General features: G+C 42.7%; 2 protein-coding genes across 2 annotated transcripts in view; one reads left to right on the top strand and one right to left on the bottom strand.

Moving 5' to 3' along the window:
• Nucleotides 1-1,435: 1,435 nt before the first annotated feature.
• On the top strand, nt 1,436-23,738 carry SLC3A1 (solute carrier family 3 member 1). The gene is made up of 10 exons (XM_063125556.1): nt 1,436-2,259; nt 6,696-6,875; nt 8,112-8,266; nt 11,742-11,867; nt 12,321-12,440; nt 14,480-14,604; nt 15,509-15,704; nt 19,013-19,159; nt 20,818-20,934; nt 22,948-23,738. The coding sequence occupies exons 1-10, from the start codon at nt 1,845-1,847 to the stop codon at nt 23,386-23,388; spliced, it is 2,022 nt and encodes a 673-aa protein (XP_062981626.1). The 5' UTR covers nt 1,436-1,844; the 3' UTR covers nt 23,389-23,738.
• A 904-nt stretch (nt 23,739-24,642) lies between these two features.
• Nucleotides 24,643-24,810, bottom strand: part of PREPL (prolyl endopeptidase like) — a 36,758-nt gene continuing 36,590 nt past the window's right edge. The window contains exon 15 of the mRNA XM_063123978.1: nt 24,643-24,787. Within this exon, the coding sequence (XP_062980048.1) occupies nt 24,731-24,787 (57 nt within the window). The 3' untranslated portion in view covers nt 24,643-24,730. The remainder of the gene's footprint in view (nt 24,788-24,810) is intronic.

Genomic DNA, 24,810 nt, shown 5'->3' with positions numbered 1-24,810 from the left:
GTTGTACTGCTCTAACAGGGAGGACATTTTTCCTGATGTCCAGCCGGAATCTGGCTTCCTGTAACTAGAGCCCATTATTCTGTGTTCTGCACTCTGGGATGATCGAGAAGAGATCCTGGCCCTCCTCTGTGTGGCAATCTTTCAAGTATTTGAAGAGTGCTATCATGTCTCTCCTCAAACTTCTCTTCTCAAGGCTAAACATTCCCAATTCTTTCAGTCTCTCCTCATAGGGCTTTCTTTCCAGCCCCTTGATCATCCTCGTTACCCTCCTCTGAGCCCCTGCAGCTTGTTTGCATCCTTCTTGAAATGTGGTACCCAGAACTGGATGTAGTACTCAAGATGAGGCCTATCCAGTGCCGAATAAAGGGGAACCAGTACCTTGCATGATTTGGAAGCTATAAGAACATAAGAAGTGCCATGCTGGATCAAACCAAGGGTCCATCTAGTCCAGCACTTTATTCACACAGTGAGTGGCCAAGCAGCTGTCAGCCAGGGACCAACAAAGCAGGACATGGTGCAACAGCACCCTCCCACCCATGTTCCCCAGCAACTGGTGCACACAGGCTTACTGCCTCAGATACTGGAGATAGCACACAATCATTAGGGCTAGTAGCCATTGATAGCCTTCTTCTCCAGGTATTTATCCAACCCCACTTTTAAAGCCATCCAAATTTGTTGCCATCACTGCATTTTGTGGTAGTGAATTTCAGAGTTTAACTATGTGCTGTGTGAAGAAGTATCTCCTCTTATTTGTCCTGAATCTCCCACCAATCAGCTTCATGGGATGACCCCAGGTTCTAGCATTTTGAGAGAGGGAGAAAAATGTCTCCCTATCCACATTCTCCGCACCATTCATAATTTTATACACCTCTATCACGTCTCCCCTTAACCTCCTTTTTTCCAAGCTAAACAATCCCAGCTCTTGTAACCTTCCCTCATGGGGGAGATGCTCCAGCCCCTTAAGCATTTTAGTTGCTCTTTTCTGCACTTTTTCCAGCTCTATAATATCCTCTTTTAGGTGTGGTGACCAGAACTGTACACAGTATCATACGTGTTTTTGCACCATAGATTTGTAGAAAGGCAGTACGATACTGGCAGTTTTATTCGCTAATCCTTTTGTATAATGCCGAACATGGAGTTTGCCTTTTAATAAACTCAGAACCATGATAAGTAAGGTCCCATGGCAAGTGAGCCTAATGAGAAAAGGAGTGCAGGATGGGTGGGAGTGCTTAAAAACGGAAATTTTAAAGGCACAATTACAAACAATTCCATCAAGAAGAAAAGATAGAAGACAACAGAAGAAACTAATGTGGCTCCACAAAAAGCTTAGAGATGCAAGTCGACATCCTCTTTCATTATTTATTTATTTATTTATTTATTCATTCATTCATTTATTTATTGGTCATACGTTTCCTCTTTTTTGTGATGACTCAGTGGCCATCCTAGATCCCCGTGTTTTGAACAACTGCAGACATTCAATGGGTGGAAACCTTTCCTGTCGAACATGTGCCTGACAGGTAAGTGTTAAAGGCACAGGCACCCTGCCAGCAAACAAAGCTAAAACGGTGACCGTTCCTGAAGCACTGTACGCTTTCTTTTGAAGTGTACTTGGAACGAGCCGGATCTTTGTTCTCTTGCAACATTTCGCCACTCTCTGAAGAAAAGGGCTTGGAGCACTTGAAGCTCTTAATCTTGGTCAGACTTTGGACTGGTCGGTTGGGTTTATTTATAAACCAGGGATTAATGATACCAACTGAAGGCGTTTCGCTGGCTGGAGGTATTCTTCCCACCTTCTTCCAGCTGCAGCGACTCTCCTGAGAGGGTTGAGACAGAACTGAGTAAAAATGGTTGACAAAGAAAACAAGGTGGTCTCTATTGCGCTGAACAACAAAGAAGGCCTGGAGAACCACGGCTTTGTTCGAAGTGAGGCGCTGGAGGAAAACGCGTCCGAAGCGCTGCCCAACGCATGTGCTCTTGACATGAAACTAGGGACGGCGCAAGAATCCGCCAGCGTACGGCCTTATGCAGGAATGCCCAAAGAGGTCCTCCTTCAGTTTTCAGCTCAGGCACGCTACAGAATTACCAGAGAGATTCTCTTTTGGTTGATCATTGCATCCTCGCTGGTGCTCGTGGCAGCTACGATTGCTATCATCGCCATGTCCCCTAAATGCCTCGGCTGGTGGCAAGCCAGCCCCATGTACCAGATCTACCCACGGTCCTTTAAGGACACCAACAGGGATGGTAACGGTGACCTCAAAGGTGGGTTTGTCCGGCTTTTCTGTTATAGTGGAAATTATGCAGGATGAAGTATAGTCTGTATTATTTCTGTATCGGTATTAGTTTTGTATTGCAAAAACTTGTTTACATTTTTTTTTTACGGTATTGGGATTTTGTTGTCTGAATTCAGGGAAAGGTGTCTGATTTTGTGAGACAAGGAAACACTACATAGAATAAGAGACTTTGCAGGAAATGAAACCTTTAAAATAAAGGACAATTTGAAAAACTTATTTTAAATTGTATTATACATTTAAATTGTATTATACATTAGTAATCAATTTATGTGATAGTAATTCTCAAATGTTGGGTTGAAAGCCAGCACACCCTGGGAATCCTGTTGTTAGTTGTCATTTGATCCTCTTTGATTTTGGGAGGATATATATTGAAATCAAAATTAGATGCCCTACTGCAGGGGTCTCTGCTTTGGCTAAGGACATGGCTACTAAGGGCAGGGGCTTCTCAGTGGTGGCAGCCAGACTGTAGAATACCCTTTCTAGATATATTTTCTTGGGACCTTCTATTTGTTCATTTAGGCATCAAATCAAAACTGGGTTATTTCAAAGAGATTTCAATGGCAGATCATTCAGGTTTGTACTGCTGCCATTTTACATTCCATTTCAGCCCCAGGTCCAAATTCCATTGTGGAAGCAATCACAAGGGTCACATTCCACCCTGCCAATTTTCATCTCTTTATATTTAAAAATTATGCAGATGGCTAGCCACAGTTTTGGCTAGCCACAGTTGTCAATATCAAAGCTACCCCTCACCCCATTCAGTCTCTTCCAAATATGGAGAAAGACTTTCTTCTGAGTAAACACGGATAGAACTGACTTTTAATAGTGTGGTCACTCAGAAGAAGAAGAAGAAGATGATGATGATGATGATGATGATGATGATTATTGGTGCTCTACAACCCTATGCTTTCTTCTGAGGTCTTAGTTCTGTGAACTCAGAAGTAAGTCTCCCTCTGTTCAATGCAGTTTACTCAAAGGTAAGCATGCATGTGATTTTAGTATGACGGATGTAAATGCAGTTGAAATCAATGGGATTTACTCTTGAGTAAGGGAATCACATTCAGGCAATAAACGAGCTCCATTGAACACACACACACCCCTACCTCCGATTCTGCCTTAATGCACCCCTGCTCTGAATCGGTGTGTGTGTGTGTGTGTGTGTGTGTGTGTGTGTGTGTGTGTGTGTGTGTGTGTGTGTGTTAATGGGAAGGAATGACTTGAGGGGGAAATTAAAAATTCCTAAAAAATCAAGGGATGAACCAATCTGATTCAAACATGGTATGCCTAAAGCCCTATATAAGAGTTCTCACAGTCTCAAGTTTCATCTCTATCTTTAAAAATGAGGGAGCTGTAAGCATTTTGGTTAATTCCCATAGGAGCTCCCATGAGCGAGAGGGGAAGGCTGCCACTTGATCACAATGTCCATCAACGCCAAGAACCAATGAACTGGAGGGGGAAGGAGAAGGAGGTGGGCGCAATAGCAGTGGGAGAGCAAACAATTGAAAAGAGAGTTTACTTGGTATAGCAACAATTGTGAAAGGGAGGAATGCTTGACGTGCTTATGAAAAGGAGGTAAAAAACTTGGAGGCAATCCAGGGGGAAAAGTAGGTGTGATGTTGCTCTGAGAGAGCAATGGATCTGTGTTGCATGTCAGGCCTCACTGAAACAGAAATTAGGACTTTTAGGGGTTTGTTTTGTGAAGGGACATGTCCAGAATTTGGGGGAAGGAGGGACAGGACTGCAACAGACTTACTGTGTTGAAACTGAATTTATCTAAATGCTGGAAGCATTTGTTTATTGTGCCACCAGTGTTATATTTTTTGACATCCCTTTCTTTATTAACTGAATTGTATACTTGCCTTTCCTTTATTTTATAAATTTGTGTTAAACTCACCCTGTTGTTTAGATCAAATTATATAGCTAGGATCCATTACAATTTACCTTAATACTCTGACTGCCAGTATCAAAGCCTTCACACAATCATAGAATAGTAGAGTTGGAAGGGGCCTATAAGGCCATTGAGTCCAACCCCCTGCTCAATGCAGGAATCCACATTAAGGCATCCCTGACAGATGGCTGTCCAGCTGCCTCTTGAAGGCCTCTAGTGTGGGAGAGTCCATAACCTCCCTAGGTCATTGGTTCCATTGTTGTACTGCTCTTACAGTCAGGAAGTTTTTCCTGATGTCCAGCCGGAATCTGGCTTCCTGTAACTTGAGCCCATTATTTCGGGAGGATCAAGAAAAGATCGTGGCCCTCCTCTGTGTGACAACCTTTCATGTACTTGAAGAGTGCTATCATGTCTCCCCTCAGTCTTCTCTTCCCAAGGCTAAACATGCCTTAGGAGAGACATTTCAACCTTACAGAATTGCACAACACCTGGGATACTACTGGTGGTTGGTGGAAATGGGCAGGGCTTGGGGAAGGGCATAGCTATCAGGGGAAAGCCAGAAGTGCCCAGTCGGGAAAGATTTGGCTTCCAGGCCTAAGGTTCTTCACCCCTATCCAAGGGTGACAATTTATTCCTTACCAAAACAGGAAAAGCATCACAAAAAGGGATAACAGGACACTGATTTGCCTAAAATGTGTGTATGCTTATTTATATGTATAGATGCAAATTTAGAACTAATGATTATAATTTAAATGGAAATATAATACCTTTCACTATACTGGAGAAAACTGGGATCAGGTGACCTGTATGCTGCCCAGGTGCTAACTACTGATGGGCAATTTCATGGTCCTTGCATCCCCTTCTTATGGATTCTTAACCTTAAAACCAAGCTTGGATTACCCTTCAAACAGAGGACTGCCCTCTCTAAAGTAGGACATGTGGCCACCCTAGGTCATCCCAAAGCTCACTTTTTTGTCCTTTAGTGGCATGTCGGATGACCCAAATGCTACTATAGAAGAAACACTATCATCAAAGGAGCTTGCTGGACCTGAATGTTTGTATCAGTTTCTAGAGTTTGTGTAAGAGCTCTGATTAATGGCAAGATTCAGTTCAGTTTCAGGAACAGAACACTCCTAGTGAGGAAAAACGCAGTTGGAAACACAAAAGCAGTTTACCTGGTAGAAAACAGAAGGTTGGAGTTTGACCCGGAAATTATCCTTACCTTCTTCCTTCTTAGAAAGATTCCTACTTAATGTTCCTTGAAATTAACAGTTCTTGGAATTTTTATATTATTATTATTATTATTATTATTATTATTATTATTATTATTATTATTATTATTCATCCCTAATGAAGAAAAAACATAATAGCTATTTTTGGCTTCTTATGAATGATCAACGTATGATTCCTCATCTGCCATTAACCGTGGACCCCTAGTCAACATAGAAATTTTATTATATTAAGAGTTATGGAAGTATTAATATATACTAAGAACTAAGCTAGTCTTACCGAGAAGTAAATCTGACAAATGCATTCTATCCATCCCCTCACCCCACCCAATGGCTGCCTTTCAAGCCATTGCTGCAGATGAACCTCATTCTGCTTCTTCTCCTATTTCTGCAGTTGACAATGGCACTTGATGGCATCACTCAGGGACCAGTTTTGGTTCAGGTGACTCCAGGCCCCTATCTAAGACCGGGAGAAAATGGCTGTAAACAATTTCAGGATGGTGTAGTATGTGTAGTGTAGAGCCAGTGCAGTGTTGTAGTTAAACTATTGGAGTAAGAGTGGGGAGACCTCGGTTCTATTCACTCTTCAAGGAAGCCCATTGGGTGACTTTGGGCCAGTCATGGATTCTTGAGCTCCTAGGAAGAAAGATGGGATATAAATATAACAAATAATAAAAGAGCATTACCTGTCCAGGACAATGGCTATTCCAAATCTTTTTCATAATGGTGATATTGGGCAAGCAGAATCAAAGGGTTGAATTGAGATTTACATTGGATCACCTGTGCTGGCAGAACTGGACTTCCCCGCCCCCTTTTCCCACGGAAGCTCCTCCAGCAACCCAAAAATGCTACACAGAGATTCAGAAGACCATGCTGAATGGAGTGAGCGCGAGTGTGGGCAGTGCCAGCTCCAAGCTGTTGAAGTCCCTTGGGCAAGACCATCTCAATGGACCCCCATCTCACAGTGAGTCTATCTTCTCACTGCTATTGTCGCCAATTGTTATTTCTCCTCATCCTCATGAACAAGCAGGTTGCAACTCCAGGGGGCTCTTTTCAGTGGGCTACTGCTTGGGTGTAGGCCCTCGGTAGGTGCCCAACCAAGGACACCCTCGATGCCAGCTCTGGTTATGGGGAGAAGGGGATCCCCCAAAAGATTCTTTCCTCCCACAGAAGACAGAACTTGGATCCAGCCAACAGTCTGCTGAACAACGCTGGCTCTCATAGGATTTTGTTCCTTGCCCTGGTAAAGAGGAAATCTATAGTTTCCCCCTTTGTTTTCCTAACCAGGTATCCAGGAAAAACTGGATCATGTCCAGTATCTGAACATAAAAAACATCTGGATCACCTCTATATACAAATCTGCCTTGAAAGACTTTGGCTATGGAATAGAGGATTTTCAAGATGTAGATCCCATGTTTGGAACGATGAAAGATTTTGAAAACCTGGTTGCAGTGATCCATGATAAGGGTAGGTTGTGCTTTAAAGAAATAATGCCTGTATTTTGTTCTTGTGTTTTTGTATATGAAGACTGTAACCGGAGTTCAACCTCAGCAGGCTTTCCCTTTCCTTGATGTAAGGAGATCCCTGCTGATATAAATTTGGATCCAAAGGGATCCTAGCATGAGTGGACAGAAGGCACTTCCACTTACCTATGGAGGGGAGGTCTGCAATCTGTGGTGTAGGGTAAATTCTGAAGGGCAGGTGCTTGTCATGACCGTCCCAATAGCCACACCTCCAAGAAGAGTCCGAAAATGCGGGCAGATGTATTGATTCTTCTCAACACAACTTTATGTCCACTAGGAGCAAGTCTTATAAAGCTAATGTGTCTTAATTACCCATTCAAGATGAAGCTACCCCCAAAATAATCTTCATCACAACAAGGAAAAATATATTATTGCTGGCAAAAAAAATGTTCTCCCTGCGGCCAGTTACTGTAAGAATTGCAGCAAAGCTCAGTGAGGACAGGAAATTCTGAAGGGCATGGAAGAGGATGTTAGCATCCCTGCTAATCGAAAGGTCCCAGTGCTTCAACCCTGAGAGTCCTGGTTCCACTATACCGCTGCCTGCATTTCCCGACAACTCCGTTGGCAGCCCCTGACCGCATCCCATGCTATTCCCAAGGGTCCTTCTACCCTCGTGATGAGTTTATCAGGGGCTGCAGCCCGAAGGAGTGGGAGGATGAGACCAGTGGAGTCTGGTGGCTCCGATGTCAGTGAGGCAGTGAATCTGCTCCGGGTTTCAGTCAGAACTATAATGGAACTCTTCAAGGTGCGAGTTCTGATTGGTTCTTACTGAAATCCATAGCGGATTCACTGCCCCACTGACATTGGAGCCACCAGCCTCCACTGAATAAGACCCAGTCTGCAGGAGATGTATTGGATCCAATTTATTGTTTTCATGAAAAGCGTAACTGCTAGAAAATTTCCATTTTACTAGATGCCAGGCTGTTTAACCATTCGTAGTAACGACAATGTTTAGTTTTCATAGCATCTTTTCTCCTAAGGAGCCACAGGTGCTTCATATGGACTAGCTCCATAATCTTTGCAGTAAACCCCTACAACTGGCAAGCATTATTATTGCCATTTGCTATTGTGAACATCTTTCCTTTAAAATATATATATATATTTAAAATTCTCTTTGAGGGACAATGTGTGTGTGCGTGCCTTTTGACATGCTCTCCTTTCTCTGCATCCTGACTGGTAGGTTTAAAAGTGATAATGGATCTAATACCCAACCACACCAGTGACAAGCACAAGTGGTTTCAGCTTAGTCGCAACCGGACTGGAAAATACACTGATTATTACATCTGGCATGACTGTCAGCATGTCAATGGGAGTACCACACCACCAAATAACTGGGTGAGTACAGAATTCTGGCAGCATGGAATTCATAAGAACATGTAACAGCGCTATTAAGGATCCGGGATTGCAACATGTTGGGTACAAACTCTACCAGCCTTTCCCCAAGTGGTGCCCTTCCGATGTGTTTGACTACAAGTCCCATCACATCCAACGTGGCACTATCTGGGGATGATGGCAGTTGTAGTCCAAGACCTCTAGAGGGCACCAAGTGGAGGAAAGCTAACCTAGACGAGCTACTTCAAACACAAAAAGCCTTTGGTGTTGGGTGGATTGTGCATGGAATTCAGTCTGTGGCTGCAAGGTGTGTTCTGTTTCATGTTTTTACAAGTTTTACTTTGAACTCCTGTTTTGTGGGGTTGTGGGGCAAGATTTAAATACATAAATAAATAGGACTGTAGGATACATAAATAAATAGAAAGACATCTTTGGCCATTTGGGTGTGATAATGGCCACAGTTAAAGGGTTAATAAATGCCCTTGTCACTTGTGTAGCTTACTAGTGTAAAAGGAATAATGGGAAACAACCTTCCTCTCTCTTATCAGTGATAATTAGGAGCTTAGGTAATGCAAAGGATCTCTGCTTTCATCTTAGCAGCTCAGCTTTGCCGAACTTCTCTTAAACGCCCATCACCTTCTCTTAAACTTCTCTTAAACGCCCATCAGGTATGTCTTGCTCAAGGACATTTCCTCTAATGTAGTGTGACTGATGTCTTTAGGAAACAGTTAAGCAGGGGATATGTATTCTTAAAATGTATACTATACTAAACCGTGTTACTGTAAGAGCTGATTTAACTAAATGTGACCAAAACAACAAAACGTAAGTTTCAAAAAAACACTCTTGCAGAGTTGTACCTTGCTCTAGTCCTAAAATCATTTTCTTGGAACACGATTCCTCCAATTTCAATCAAATGTACTGGTAATAATGGGCATAACCCCTAGCTGGTTGTGAAATGCTGGGAATTGTAGGACTTTTTGTCTGTCTAAACATGCTTAGGATTGCACTGTAAGAGTGAAATCCTGTGCACCCTTACTAGGGAGTAAGTCAAAGGGAATGACTTCTGAGTAATCCCATTTAGGATCTGTCTGTCACTCAGTAATAACATTTTAGGTACTTGTGACATTGTTGATCTGCAAGTGTTTCTAAGCAAGAGAGATGTGAAGTACCTCTTCTTGTGAAATATTTTACTCTCTAAATATGGATTTAATGAGTAGTTTGATCACTGAAACATTAGATAGTGTTGATTTCCACCCCTACCCCCTACTCCATTTGATCGTAATCCTTTCTGAGTTTGCTTCTTGCTCATGTTCGCCCTGTCCACCCCGGGTATAGAAGTTTGGTGGACAGAAATGTTTGACACATTTCACATGACTTGTGTGTTGTGAGATAGCCGTTGTTCAGTCGGCAACCCATCCTGGGAGCCTCCTCCTCACAGCTGTCTCCTCTCCCTGCCAACCATGACATCAGAATAAAACAAACCGACTCATTGTTGGATCATTCTTTGCTCTTTCTATAATGCAATGATGTCAGAAATTGGTTGCCCTAGGATGGAAACTCCCATTCTCCGTGTATTAATTTCAGATTGGAACAGTTTGGGAAAAGGCTGCAATGACAGTTTGGGGAAAGGATTGCTCCCCTGTTGCCGTAATATTCCCTTCCATTTGCTTAATGCCAGAGCACGTTGGTTAAGGCAAATGGTTAACCATAATTTTTTATATTGAGAGAGAGAGAGAGAGAGAATTTTATTTTAATGTTATACTGTGTATTTTGTAAAATGGTATGGTGTGTATCTGTGTTTTATAAAATGGGCTTTAATAGGCCAATGGTCATGCTGGCTGGGAATTATGGGAGTTGTAGCTGAACACATCTGGAGAGCACCAGGTTGGGGAAGGGTGCAGTAGTCCATTCTAGATTATGCCTTTTGGGCCACTACCTTCCCCCCTTTTTTTTTAAGGTGTGGTGACCAGAATTGTAGGCAGTATTCCAAGTGTGATTGCACCATAGATTTGTATAAAGCAGTATAATCTTGGCAATTTAATTCTCAATTCCTTTCCTAATTATGCCTAACATGGGTTCTGCCTTTTTCACAGCAGCCACACGCTGGGTCGACATTTTCATCGTGCTGTCCACGACAGCCCCGAGATCTGTTTTTTGCCCAGTCACTGCTAGCTGAGATCACATCAGGTTATATTTGAAGTTGTAATTTTTTTGCTCCAACATGCATCACTCCCGTGCTTGTACTTTAGCACCGGGAACTCCCTGCCACCTGAGTCTGCAGGGGGAAAGTCCAACAATAAAAATCAACCCCAGCCTACCTTTACACTGAGAAGTTGATAACACACAAAATCACAAGGAAGGTAAAACCTCAGGCACAAGGAGTCCCATGCTTCTGCTTTAGCACTGGGGAAACTCCCCGCTACCTAAGTTGGCAGAAATAAAGTCCAACAGTCATAATCACTCCCACTACTCTGAGCTGACCACAAAACAAAACCCAATCCACAGCAAATGTGAATTCAAGTTTATGAAAAGCCTCACAGTACATTTATTTATTTATTTATTTATATATTTATTTTATTAATACATTTATATCCCGCCTTTTTTCCTCTAAGGAACCCAAGGCAGTGTACATAATTGTCCTCCTCCTCTCCATTTTATCCTCACAACAACAACCCTGTGAGGTAGGTTGGGCTGAGAGTCTGTGACTGGCTCAAAGTGGGTTTCCATGGCTGGGTGAAGACTAGAACCCGGATCTCCCGACTCCCAGTCCAACACTTTAGCCACTACACCACCACACTGGCTCTCTTTTCATGGCACAGTCCTTAGTAACCAAAGTCCAGATAGAAGAGAGTCCATGTGCAGAGTGCTTTCAAAGTCCCAAACAGTGATGGATCCAAATGAGGGATTCCGGGCCATGAGTTGAAAGATGATCCTAGCAAAGGCTCCTTGCCTTTGCTCCAACTTATAAAGGAAGGTGTAGGCTTGCCTCAAACCACCCAACAGACAGGGCTTTGGCCCATAAGCCACTGCTCAGCCCATCAAGATGATGCTACAATCTGAGTAACTAGTTCAACAAGCCCCCCCCCCCAACATTCTCAACTTCCCAGGGAAGCCGAGGGAGGGATGGTGAATCTTCTCCCTTTTTTCTCTTTCCCTGAGAACTCTCACAGACATAAGTTTGCACAGATTCTGACATTCCAAACTAGTTCTAATTAAATCTAACTACAACCTGGAAGGCCTTCCCAGCCTTTCTGAACCCTATACCCCACACAGCGTTGTATCACGCATAATGCTTGTTTCTATCTTCACACTGAAACTGATAGGATTTAAGCATGATTAACTGGGGCCCGTTGTTCGTAAACACGAGAACAGAACATATATTAGTAGAATATGAAAGCTGAGAAAGCGTTCAGAATTTTAACAGTGATTATTCTACATAGTCTGATAAAAAGTGATATTGTATTTCTTATGCTATCAGGTGAGCATACCAGGGAATTCCAGTTGGCAGTATGATGATATGAGAAACCAATGTTATTTTCATCAGTTTGGAAAGGAACAGCCAGATTTAAACTTTCGTAACCCAACTGTTCAAGAAGAGATTCATGTAAGTATCAATAGTATTCCTATCATTAAGAAATCGAACAAATAGTCCTCTCCCTCTTGCAGCTTAAAGTGTTATAGTCCAGGAAACACTTTACCATGTGATTCATCTGATGGTGGATTGTAAGCTGGAGCACATTTCTGGTGGGAGGGATTTTTTTTAAAAGGAGGCAAGACCAATCAGTAAAAAGGATGATCATGAAGCTGTCATTGGCTGAGCATAGACTACACTGGGATGCACGGAAGGGTACAAAAGAGTATAAGCCAATAAGCACCAAAGCTATGTGGTGGAGTTTGTAGAGCTTTAGCCTGACCTAATTTACCCACACACGAACACCCCTGGAACTCAAAATTGCAACGTTATGTGTTTAGATCAGTATGGTGAATATGTTTACTATAAAAGTGGTTGTTTGAAAATAAGCAAAGCCATTGATTCTCTCTTGTTTTATATATTTAGGGTATCATCAGATTTTGGCTTGGCAAAGGCATTGATGGATTTACCATTAGTACTGTTAAATTCCTTCTGGAAGCAACACACCTAAGAGATGAGCCTCAAGTTAATAAATCCCAAAATCCGGTAACAGTTTTTCTGCCTTGTTCTCCTGCAAGGAATATACACTTAAAAAAAGGGGGGGGGTGTCTTGCATTTGCCAGTCGAGCGATATCATTTCTTATCAATGCTGTAGTTGTCAGACTCCTGGCTAGTGTATGGGTTGTGGGGTGAAAGTGTAGATCCATAAGAGGCCAGATTATGGTTTTGATCTGGAAGATTCAGTAAGTGCTTGTGAAATAGCATGCATGTCACTTGGATCAGTGTTGGTTGCATTATTCAGGGCTAGTTTTCCTCTCCCCTGGTATTACTTGCAATGAAATTGCCACAGAAACCTGAAAACCCCAGAGCAGCCTTCCTCAACCTGGGGCGCTCCAGATGTGTTGGACTGCATCTCCCAGAATGCCCCAGCCAGGTGGCTGGGGCATTCTGGGAGTTGTAGTCCAACACATCTGGAGCGCCCCAGGTTGAGGAAGGCCGCCCCAGAGGAAAGGTGTGTGTATGGTAGGCAATAATAACTGTGCAATACCAGGGAGGGAGGACCAATAGCTCGGTGGTAGACCACATGCTTTGCATACATAAGGCCCGAGGTTTAATCGTTGACATTTCCAGTTAAAAGGATCTGAGGCAGTAGAACTAGGAGAAATCTATCCCAACTCTTACCATGGTAACTAAATGGAACTTCTATACCCGGGGTGGACAGAAGTAGATATCCTGATATTTTGGACTTCAAATCCCAGCATTCCTGACCATTGGCCATGCCAGCAGGGGCTTCTGGAAGTTTTAGTCCAAAATAGTTCTCAGATTAAAAAAAACTAAACATCTGTCGCAGTGTATTTTAAATTAGTACTTTAAATTAGCATGTTCAGAGGAGGGCAACGAGGATGACCAGGGGTCTGGAAACAAAGCCCTATGAGGAGAGACTGAAAGAACTGGGCATGTTTAGCCTGGAGAAGAGAAGATGGAGGGGAGACACAGTAGCACTCTTCAAATACTTGAAAGGTTGTCTCTCAGAAGAGGGCCAGGATCTCTTCTTGATCCTCCCAGAGTGCAGGACACGGAATAATGGGCTCAAGTTACAGGAAGCCAGATTCCGACTGGACATCAGGAAAAACGTCCTGACTGTTAGAGCAGAACGACAATGGAACCAGTTACCTACGGAGGTTGTGGGCTCTCCCACCCTACAGACCTTCAAGAGGCATCTGGACAGCCATGTCAGGGATGCTTTAAGGTAGATTCTTGCAGTGAGCAGGGGGTTGGACTCGATGGCCTTGTAGGCCCCTTCCAACTCTACTATTCTGTGATTCTATGAAAATAAATACATTAAAAATACTATTTAAATGCAAAGTTTCCTGTGGATTAACAAAAAAGTGTAGATTAGTGCATAAGCAGTATTTATGAATGAATGTCTATGAAAGTGATATAGAATCATAGAATAGTAAAGTTGGAAGGGGCCTATAAGGCATTGAGTCCAACCCCTGCTTGATGCTTTGGACTGCAAATTGACTGACTTATCCATTCCAGTATTCTGTTCATCCTTAGAAGCCCTCATACTACAGTTTTTTTAAATTTTGCATATGCTAATTTATTTGTATAGATACAAATGTAAAAATGAGTGTTATAATTTAAATAGAAGTATAGTACATCTCACCATAGCATGGGAGTTTGTGACCAGTTGTCCTGGGTGCCTGCCCAGGTGCTGTCTAGGTGCTATGCATAGGCAACTTCAAAGCCCAGCTCTTTCTTCTGATAGTGCTTTATCTTTAAACCAGAGTTGGACTGGTCAGTTCTTCAAATAGAGGACACCTTGAAAATAGAGGCCAGTCCTCTGAGTACCATTCAAATATTTATTTATTACATTTCTATACTGCCCAATAGCCAAAACTCTCTCTAGAGGACTGCTTTCTGTAAAAGAGGACATATGACCACCCTTAAGCCCCCTTCTGAGGGGGACATTGGATGGCGGCCATTGTATCAGATGTCTGTTTATCTCTGGTGGGGTGGGGCAGGATTGGAAACTACAGTTAATCAGAGCATTAATTACTAATATCTCATTGTTCCTGAAGGATAGCATCACAGCTTATTCTGAACTGTATCATGACTATACCACCACCCAGGTTGGCATGCATGATATAGTCCGCAGTTTTCGGCACACCATGGATAAGTTCAGCAGTGAGCCTGGGAGATACAGGTAAGAATGCTTTGATGTCCTCACCTATTTCCTAATTACCGTATGTTTAAAGCCACAACTTACACCAGGAAACAGGCTGAAAATCCTACCCCAGACATTCACAGGAGCAATACTATAGAGATTGCTTTCTTGGAGGACTGTATGAAGTTGGCCAGGGGTGGGTAACCAGTGGCTCTCCATATGTTGGACTACAACTCCCATCAGCCCCAACATCTGGAGGGCCACAGGTTAGTAGGGCATGTACATTCTAAAAGTGCATCTGTGGATGGAAGAGCTCCCTCCATCTATGAAGGTTTCTGATCTAGTGGACTATTTTTGCTGGTGGAATGGAGGTGACACAATCTTCGCTGATTCCCCCTTTCTAGTCTTTACAGTCCCCTATGCTCCCCAAAAATCTGTTTCGGAGGGTGGGACCCTCCAGAAAAACATGAAAAGTGGCACTAGGTGCTGCAGACGGGGTGGGAATTGGCAAAACCCACATCCCTTTCTTCCTGTTGGCCAAAGCATCTTGAGTGGAGCACTGTTCAGGGAGTGCTTCTGCTGGCCGGGGGAAATCCTGGAATCCACCTTCACGTTAAACATTTACAACGGCTGCAAAAATTTCTACACAGTAAGCATCTGTACACAGTACAAATACTGAAAGATAAAACCATCCTAGCCTGCAGGCTCACAATCTGATGGACATGATTCAAAAAGTAAAGGAATGGGCTGGAGGAGAGAAAACTTGCCGTGAAAGTAACCTGCCAGATACAATTTAAAGAAATACCAGGATCCGAAATGATATTAGATGAAGAACCAGTGTTCCATGATCTATTCCTGGGGTGGGTTAAAATGAATGACAAAGTTGTAAACAATTGGTTAAAAAATAAGCAAATCATAAATATTTTTTGGTCCTTTTTTAAAGATTTATGGCCACCGAAGCCAATGACGACAACATCGAGGGAACCATGATGTATTATGGGATGTCTTTTATTCAAGAAGCAGATTTTCCTTTTAACTTCTACCTCATGAACATGAACCAAATCTCAGGGAATTCTATTTTTGAAATGGTAGCTTTGTGGATGAAGAATATGCCACAAGGGAAATGGCCGAACTGGGCGGTAAGCTTCTGGCCTTGAGGGCTTATGGTCTTCTTACAGCTTTGCAACATCACGTTTGATAACTTCAACTAGTAGCCAAACTATTGCTGATTTGATTTATTCGTAGCGCAAGCCAGTGCATATCCAGTCAAGCTATTGAATTCAGTGGGACTTACCAAGTGGTTTAGCTGGTTAATTTTAGACCCTGGACTCAGTGGTCCCTTTTTGATTGCTGTATGAAATGTACACAACTAACATTTCTCTCCCCTTTCATGCTTTACATGCCTCCCCTTTCTACTTTCCTGGGATGTTAGAACAACAAAATTGTGATGTAAAAGCAAATTCTGAGCATGTTTTAAATGTCAGACTCACTTAAATCATAGCACCTTCATGACTACAGGAATAAAAGGGAGATTGCTTCTGATGCATCCGTCACCTGCCACTCTCTGAGTGCTCATTTGGGCTGAGCTGCTGGGGCCTGGATTTTGGCCTCAAGATCCAGCCCTAACTGCACTGCTGGATTTTCCCCAAGAGAAGTGTGCGCAGGAACACAACCTTTGGCTACACGCTTATTTGGGAGTAAAACTTCTTGAACGCAGTAGGACTTACTTCTGAGTAGGCATGGCTGTGCTAAATCACATTCAAATCCTGCCTTGCCTCCAAAGAGCTCATAGCAGCACAGAAGGGCCAGTTTTGGGGTTGTTTTTTTGTGTGTTTAGCTTCACAACTATTTTGTGAGATAATAATTTATTTATAGCTTTTTATCCCATTTTTTGAACAATTATTGTCTCCCAAAGCAGCTCCCAACAATTAAAAAAAAAGAGGGAGAAAGAGACAGAGAAGCCCTGCCATCAGGCATACAAGCTAAAACACCAAGACACACAAGGGAAGGGGAGTGGAGGGAAAAGGAAGAGGAAGATGGCTAGTTTTTCATGGCCAGAGTCAGGTGGTGATCTATAAGAGGGTGCTTTGGGCCTGGCATTCTTGCTTGAATGGGGCTTTTGTTCTTTAGGCCAATGGACAGGGCGTGCTTTTCCCTTCCTTCTGTCAGTTGGAATTGAGTGATCTTCCTGGCAGTGAAGGGGGAAGCAAGCTCCCTGCAATGGCCAAGTAGGTCTCCCCCTTGGCTTGATGTTATTCCTGGTAAACAGAGACTGTAACCTCCTGGTGGCCCCAGCTGATGGTGGAACTCAGAGTGTGTTTCCCTTCTGCTCTCCAGTCACTGTCATTTGGAGCTGAGTGTTCTTTCTGGCAGGGAGGGAGAAAGGACCACTGTTCCCTCTCTGCTGATGGATGAAGATAGGTAAGGACCAGTGGAGGCTAGTAGCTCCGATGTCAGTGGGGGCAGTGAATCCACTCCGGGTTTCAGTCAGAACTCTTGGGCAGCTCCTTTTGAGTTCTGACTGGTTCTTACTGGACATCAGGAAAAACTTCCTGACTGTTAGAGCAGTGCGACGGTGGAATCAGTTACCTAGGGAGGTTGTGGGCTCTCCCACACTAGAGGCATTCAAGAGGCAGCCATCTGTCAGGGATGCTTTAGGGTGGATTCCTGCATTGAGCAGGGGGTTGGACTTGATGGCCTTGTAGGCCCCTTCCAACTCTGCTATTCTATGATTCTATGACCCCGAAGTGGATTCACTGCTCCACAGACATTGGAGTGACCAGCCTTTATTGGTAGAGGCAAGAAATAAGGACTAATTTAACACTATCCATTAGGCTTCATGGCTGACATGGGAAGGAATTTCCAGTTCCATCAAATAATGCTTTTAACTCCCCCAGTTTCAAAACGGGCATGCTGTATATAGTAGAGGGGTTTGAAAAAAAGCTCCAAAGCTTTATGGAGGCAATATGGAGTCAGTCACATGATTTCCTGGACTAAGAATTAAAGAAACATGGCAACCCTTCCAATACAGCAAGAGAAATGAAAAGTTTTTAAATTATCAAAATGATGACACTGCATTCACCTGCTTGTGCTCTTTTTTGTGCCTTTGTGAAATAGATTGAGGTATCCTGCTGCTTAAATTTAATATTTTGTTGCACATGGGGTTTTTATTTTAGATAATTAGGCTTCATCTGACAAGATTGTGCCTTTGTATTTAGTGACCTCAGAACAATTTATTTCCTCTACTCTGCATGGAGCAAAATCTCTTTTAGCGGAAAGCAATATTAAACCAGTTTATTGTGACTATTGAGTGATGTGATTAAAAAGTATGTAAGCACTCAGTCAATATAATAAAATTATGAACGAGCCTTTGCCATAGGTGGTAAAATCTATCCAAGTAGGAAATGTTTAAAAACAATGTTTACCTCACTGGAAATACTAACTTCATTAGTTTAAACGCCATTAGTTGCATACTACAATAAGTAAGATCAGGATATGCCCACATGACTTTGATGGGGTTGATACCAGGTGGAAATGTTTAGTCCAAATATGTTCTTAGATGTTATTGTTAACTTAAAAACAAAAACAAATAAAAGATTATTATAAAATCAGGGATCCGTAATGCTAGTCCAAAAAGTACAAGAGGTTCTGGTAGTAGTTGTGCAAGTACTATTGGAACAACTAGCGCAAGCAAACACCTAGCATAATAAAATTGTAATGAATTATGAAAATGATTGTGCAGCAGCTTCTACACACAGCACAAAGTTAAACAATTTGCTACCACAAGATGTAGTGATGGGCACCAATTTGGATAGCCATCCAAATTGGTGGCGGTTGAATAAATTCCTGGAGGAGAAGGCTATTAATGGCTATTAGTCCTGATGGCTATGTGCTACCTCCAGTATTAGAGGTAGTAAGCCTGTGTGCACCAGTTGCTGGGGAACATGGGTGGAAGGGTCCTGTTACACTGTGTCCTGCTGGTGGGTCCCTGGTCAACAGCTGATTGGTCACTGTGTGAACAGAATGCTGGACTAGATGGACTCTTGGTCTGATCCAGCATGGATTTTTGTATGTTCTTATTTCAACAGTTGTGCATGAGGAATCAAAGGGTTGGTTCTAGATTTATGCTGACTTAACTGTTCTGGCAGAAGGGGACATTCCTCTTCTTCCCACGGCAGCCCCTCTAGCCCCCTGATAAAGCTACACAGAGAGTCAGGAGACCCTATTCAGAGAGTCAGGAAACCTTCGGGGTGGTGTGTGTGGAGGGGAGGGGAATCCCCAAAAACTGGGTGGAAGGACCTTCCATGAGTGGAGCCCTTCTTCTCATGTAAAGTCTTGTGGAAGGGAGATCCTGGATCCAACCCATCATGCTGTGACACATAGTAGAAGCTTTCCAGTGGTGGAATGACATCACTGGATACAACCTTAGATTACTTTCTTTTTTTAGGTTGGAGGTCCAAACACTGCTCGAATCTCCTCTCGGATTGGGAAGGAATACATAAATGTGATAAACATGCTCCTTTTAACCCTTCCGGGAACACCTACAATATATTATGGTGAAGAAATAGGGATGGAAGATATTACATCAGGAATGGTGAGTTGAAAATCTTAAATAGCAGCCTCACAATAAGTGTTCTTTTTGAAGAGGTCAGTACTGAAAAAGGATCTTTCCTCATATGTAGGGAATCTGCCTGATTCTAGCTACTCTGTAATCTGATTTGTTCTGCATTTGGAGATTCTTTGTAAATATGTAATAGCCTTTAAATTCTTTAATGTAATCCTATGAGTGTCTTTTACAAAGAAAGGAGTAGTATACAATGGAAGAGTATACAATGGAACCAGTTACCTAGGGAGGTTATGGTCTCTCCCACACTAGAGGCCTTCAAGAGGTAGCTGGACAACCATCTGTCAGGGATGCTTTAGGGTGGATTTCTGCATTGAGCAGGGGGTTGGACTCGATGGCCTTATAGGCCCCTTCCAACTCTACTATTCTATGATTCTAGAATCTAGACTGGGACAAGAGAGTAATAGGCATTGTTCCTTAAAGACGATAGACCATTAAGTATCTTGGCCCTCAAAGTAGTCTGTTAAGGGCACAGCAAGGTGATGATGGGGGATAGAAGCCTGGTGATGCCTCATTAAGTCCCTTTAAACTCTAATTTTCCAAGTCAAAATGATCGTAGCCGAGCTGGAAGGGGAAGGAAAACCAGGGGAGACAGGATGGTCAGAGTAAGTTGGCTATGGCCCTCAGAGTTCACCCTGAGAAAAGCCTTCAGTGTGGCAGCCAGCTTTCTTTGGAGGCCAATATTATGTTGTTCCTGGTGCCTACTGAAAACATCTTTATTTCAGGATGCCTTCTTTGACTAATCAGCCAGAGTTTTTTTTTATTGATATTGGGTTCTTTTAAATAACAATTTTTAATATGTGTGCATGGCCAGGTACTTTATTGAAAATCCTGGCTGCAGCATTCCCCAATAACTGCATTTTCTGAACCAGGTTCAAGGACAGCCCCATACAGAGAGCATTACAATACTCCAGTCTTACAGTTACCAAAGCATGAATCGTAGTGGTTAAGCAATCCCTGTCTAGGTACAGGTGCAGTTGATGTCCCTGCCGAAGTTGGTAAAAAGCCACAAGTCATTTGGGCTTCTAATGACGACGATGAATCTGGGAGCACACCCTAGTGTGCACCTGTTCTTTTATGGTGATGATGATGATGTTATTGACAATAAGAGCTCTTTGGCCCTGCCCACCACTGGAATATGAGAACCTCCAAAATAGAATTCAGCCCTTGGGGTGAAATAGGTTCAGTACCCCTGTGTGTTAGGGAAAGAGGCCAGGTGTAATTGCTCTGCGTCCACATTACTTCCATGTCAGTCCAGCTTTGAGTAAAGCATTCTGGACAACTGAGGCCCAGGTAGAGGGCAGGGGGCGGGCCCAGCTGCCAGAAACCATGTACTTTTGCTGCTGCTTCATGATTAGCCGCTGCCATCCCTGACGCAGTAAGAGTGTGGGGTTTTGCTTATCCTGGTAGCAACCCGCCGCTGTATAGGCAGTACCCTAGTTTGGCTTCCTGGCATGCTTATAAAACACCAAAGCAACACCTGGCCCTTTTTCGAGATATCTGTCACCCCTTGGATGCTAGAATTTATTTTCCTGATTCTGAGTTTATAAGGTCTTTTACAGGTATGCATTTTTGCAACAACCATGATGATATTCTATTTAGCAGTGAACAGTGCCTTTTCTTTTCAGGAATCCTTTCCAGAAAAGTCACCCATGCAATGGGATGACAGTCAACATGCTGGCTTTAGTGAAGGAAACTCAACTTGGATATCTGTAAATCCTGACTATCTAAATGTAAATGTGCAAGTAAGTATGAAGGCTAAACTAAAAATTTAGGGTGATTTTCTTTTGGCAGTCAGTGACTTTGATTATATCAGGATATTTAAAAAATGACTGGGACAATCAACTCCTAATTTGGATCTAACATACACCAGGGTACAACTCAAGCTGATTTCCTTATCAGCATTCCTCTTCTCACATTCACAAAGTGGATGGCAGGGATTAGATGTTTTCCTAAACTGCCTATGGGCAGAGCAATCTTAAAGTGATAGTGGTGGGAGATTCTGGGGTGATGAAACCTTTCTTTGCCTCCACTACCCAGAGCCCTGCAGGCTGTACAATGACAGCACTTTCTGCTGCAGCAGTGAGGAGGTTTCCACTGGTGGATCTTCCTCTCCACCTCACTCAGCCATCCCTTAGCTGTCCTCCCTGGGCACATAAGAGGTGAGGGGTGTAGAACAATTCATGGGGATAGAACAGGGGGATCCAAAATCAGCTCTGTCTCTGATATTGAAATGCTAAGCCTGACCTCAGAGGATTTCTGAACTACCTTATGCCTCCTATAAATTTGCCTGTAACTGGATAATCAATCAGTTAAATACATCTGCATCTTTCTGGTAACTCAGGCCTAATCTACACCAAGCAGGATAGAGCACTATGAAAGCAGTGTATGGTATGTGTCAATGGGCCCCCAACAGTTGTCAGTGCACTTCAATACCACTATAAAGCAGTAGTGTGGCTCCTGTCTTTTATATACTGCTGTCATAGTGCAATAGCTTGCATGGTGTAGATTAGGGCTCAGTGCAGATGCCTTTTTATATATTGGGAGGAGTGTAAGACACACAATTTAATAAAGCAACCACTTGTTGTTATAATAAAATATCCTTTTAAATATTTTTCTTCTATATTTATTAGAGTAGGAACATAGACAGCTGCCTTATACAGAGTAAGACCCTTGGTCTATATAGTCCAGTAATGTCTACACTGACTGGCAGCAGCTCTCCAAGGTTACAGGAAAGTTTTTTCCAGCCGTACCTGGAGAAGCTGGGAATCAAACCTGGGATCTTCTGCATGCAAAGCAGGTGCTCAACCACACTGAGCCACACTCCTCCCCAAATAGTGTGAAAAAGCAAACAAATGTGAAGTTTGGACCACTTTGGACCAGAATGATAGAATATCACATTAAAAAAATAAGAATAACTTACAGTGCTATTAAATTGTCCTCAATTAAAATTGTCCCCCTCCGATGAATGAAACAAATGCTTTAGTTCAACCTTCCCCAAAGTGATGTTCTTCAGATGTTTTGGACTACAACTCCCATAAGCCAGACCACTGGCCAAGTTGGCTGGTGCTGATGGAAGGTATAGTCCAAACATCTGGAAGGCACCATGTTGTGGGAGGCTGCTTTAGTTGATTGTTTGTATTAGGTTTTTTTTTAACGGTTGGATAGCTAAACAACAAATATTTACGAAGGTCACAGGAATCGTCTGAATGATAAAATTTAGTAGTTAAAAACAAAACCTATTGCTTGAAACGTACTGCTCTTGAAATAGCAAATGGAAAATATTGGATAAATGAAAGTGAGCAGTTCTATCATGTTATTTATTATTATTGCATCGTCAGAGTACATGGGGGGAGTCTTAGAGTTCCAGAGGCACCACGTGCTCTCAAGGAGCTTATAATCTAAAATAGACAATGGGGAAACAACAGAGGAAGGAAGGGACTGACGGAGGTAAGGAGGGAATGATGTGAGCAGGTGCCATTATGTATACTTAAAGCTTGGTTTGTTCGGAATGGAAATTAAGGGGCTAAGCCAAAGCTCACCCAGGAGACTCTCCACAGGAGAGAGTTGAAGGCGGGGGAAGAGGTGGTTCCATGCGCGTGTTCATGGAGGCAGCTTGCATGTATTGCAGGGAAAGTCAGAAATGAGAGTTGTTTAAAGGAGCAGAAAGAGTTGTAGGAGCAGAGTTCACATAACAAGAAATAAGTATACGTTCAGCAGCTAACAAGTGACTCAATGATGCATCAATTACGTTACAGGTTCAACAGAGACAACCAAATTCTACGCTCAACTTGTATCGAAAGCTCAATTCCCTTCGTACCAACGAGCTTCCCATTCATAGGGGATGGATGTGTTACGTTTGGAATGACAGCAATGTCTTTGTGTATGTGAGAGAACTGGATGGGTTGGATCAAGTGTTTATGATGGTCCTGAATTTTGGAGCGGGAACCACAACAGATCTGCAGGCTTTGCTTCCTGCCCTTCCCTCAGAAGCTACTATAAAGCTAAGCACCAACTTTAGCAACAGCGGTAAAGTTATCAGTACCAAAACAATCACAACTGGGAAGGGTGAAGGTCTCATTTTGGAATATAGGACAGACAAGCCAGTCCACAAAATGGAAACTTTCAAAGAGAAGTGTTTTGTTGCAGAAAAGGCATGCTATTCCAGCGCATTCAATTTACTCTACATGTATTGCTAAGTGCCAACGTCTGTTTACTCTAAATCTAGAAGCTGGTGATCACATGTAATGTCTTCATAAAAAGAGTGCCAGCTTGTCAGTAGGCTTAGGTAGGCTTGTTCTCATTTAGAAGTACATAAAATGGCAGAATTGTTATCTAGGAATTCAGAACATTAACCGTGCTCATTTAGCTGTAGTAGTAACCATTTCATAACCACAGTCACACTAGGGCATCTCTGTCTCCACTCACTGTAAGTCCTTGCAACATCTCTTATCAGAAATGATTTCCTGCACTGAGCAGGGGGCTGGACTAGATGGCCCCCAGGATCCCTTCCAGCAGTAAAACTCGATGAAATTGTATGATTCCACCATACATGTGCACTAAACTTCATCCCCTGCTTCATGAGAGCAGAGACAACAATAAAACTTGGTGTTAACTTCTAGATCAGTGGTTCTCAACCTGGGGCACTCCAGATGTGTTGGACTGCATCTCCCAGAATGCCCCAGCCAGCTGGCTGGGGCATTCTGGGAGTTGTAGTCCAACACATCTGGAGCGCCCCAGGTTGAGAAAGGCTGTATCTAGATCCTATAGTTTTCTGCATCTATAACGGTTGAACCAAACACCTCCAGAGTGGATTTTGTAAGTGTTCTATGTGGGCCTGTCTTTAAAGATAGTCTGGAAGCTTCAACAGGTCCAGAATGCAATATTGCACGTCAATCATTCGCCAACAGAACTTCTTATCAATTTGGTTCCTGGCTCAAATGATGCTGCTGGCCTGGGGCCAAGATACTTTGGAATCACCTCCTCCTGCATGAACCTTCACAGGAACTCCATCTCAGTACCAAGTACATTTCCTTGCTGGCTGATGTATGGCGAGTGCACACAAGGGGGAGGTCTTTCTCAGGTGTGGTGCCCAAATTATAGAATAACTTGCCTGGGAAGGTGTGCTTGGCCCCCTCACTGCCTGTTTTTGGCAGGTGGTGATGGTGAAGACAATTGCATTTCAGCAAGTATTCTTCTAATTTGGCCTCTGATGTTTTAGCTGCTGATTTGTAGTGTTTTGTTTTTGTGTTTTATTATGTTTTTATTCTGAGATTTGCAAGTGTTATTTGTGAGCTGCCTTGAGTATATATTAATGTAGGAAGGCAGGATAAAATTCACTCAAACAAGCACAGGTTTTATTTTGTAAAAAATAAACTTTGGAGGAATACAAATGTAAGTTTGACCTACTTTGTTTTTTTTTAAATTAGTGGCAATGTTAAAGTAGTCACATGATTGACTAATTTTAAGTAGTTTTTCATACAGTAGAAACGATTTTCCTCTGGCTTTAGCAATCGGGACAAAAACTCCAGCTTTGCTAAGTCATTCCTGCTTGTCAAGTCTAAGCTCGTTGTACAGAAATGCTAGTTGTGTTGCAACCTGAAACAATTAAAAAAGTTTAG

Source organism: Elgaria multicarinata, chromosome 4 (genome assembly GCF_023053635.1).
Source record: "Elgaria multicarinata webbii isolate HBS135686 ecotype San Diego chromosome 4, rElgMul1.1.pri, whole genome shotgun sequence".
Lineage (NCBI taxonomy): Eukaryota > Metazoa > Chordata > Lepidosauria > Squamata > Anguidae > Elgaria > Elgaria multicarinata.
The sequence above is the reverse complement of the archived record's forward strand: the minus strand, read 5'-3'. Positions and strand labels throughout refer to the sequence as shown.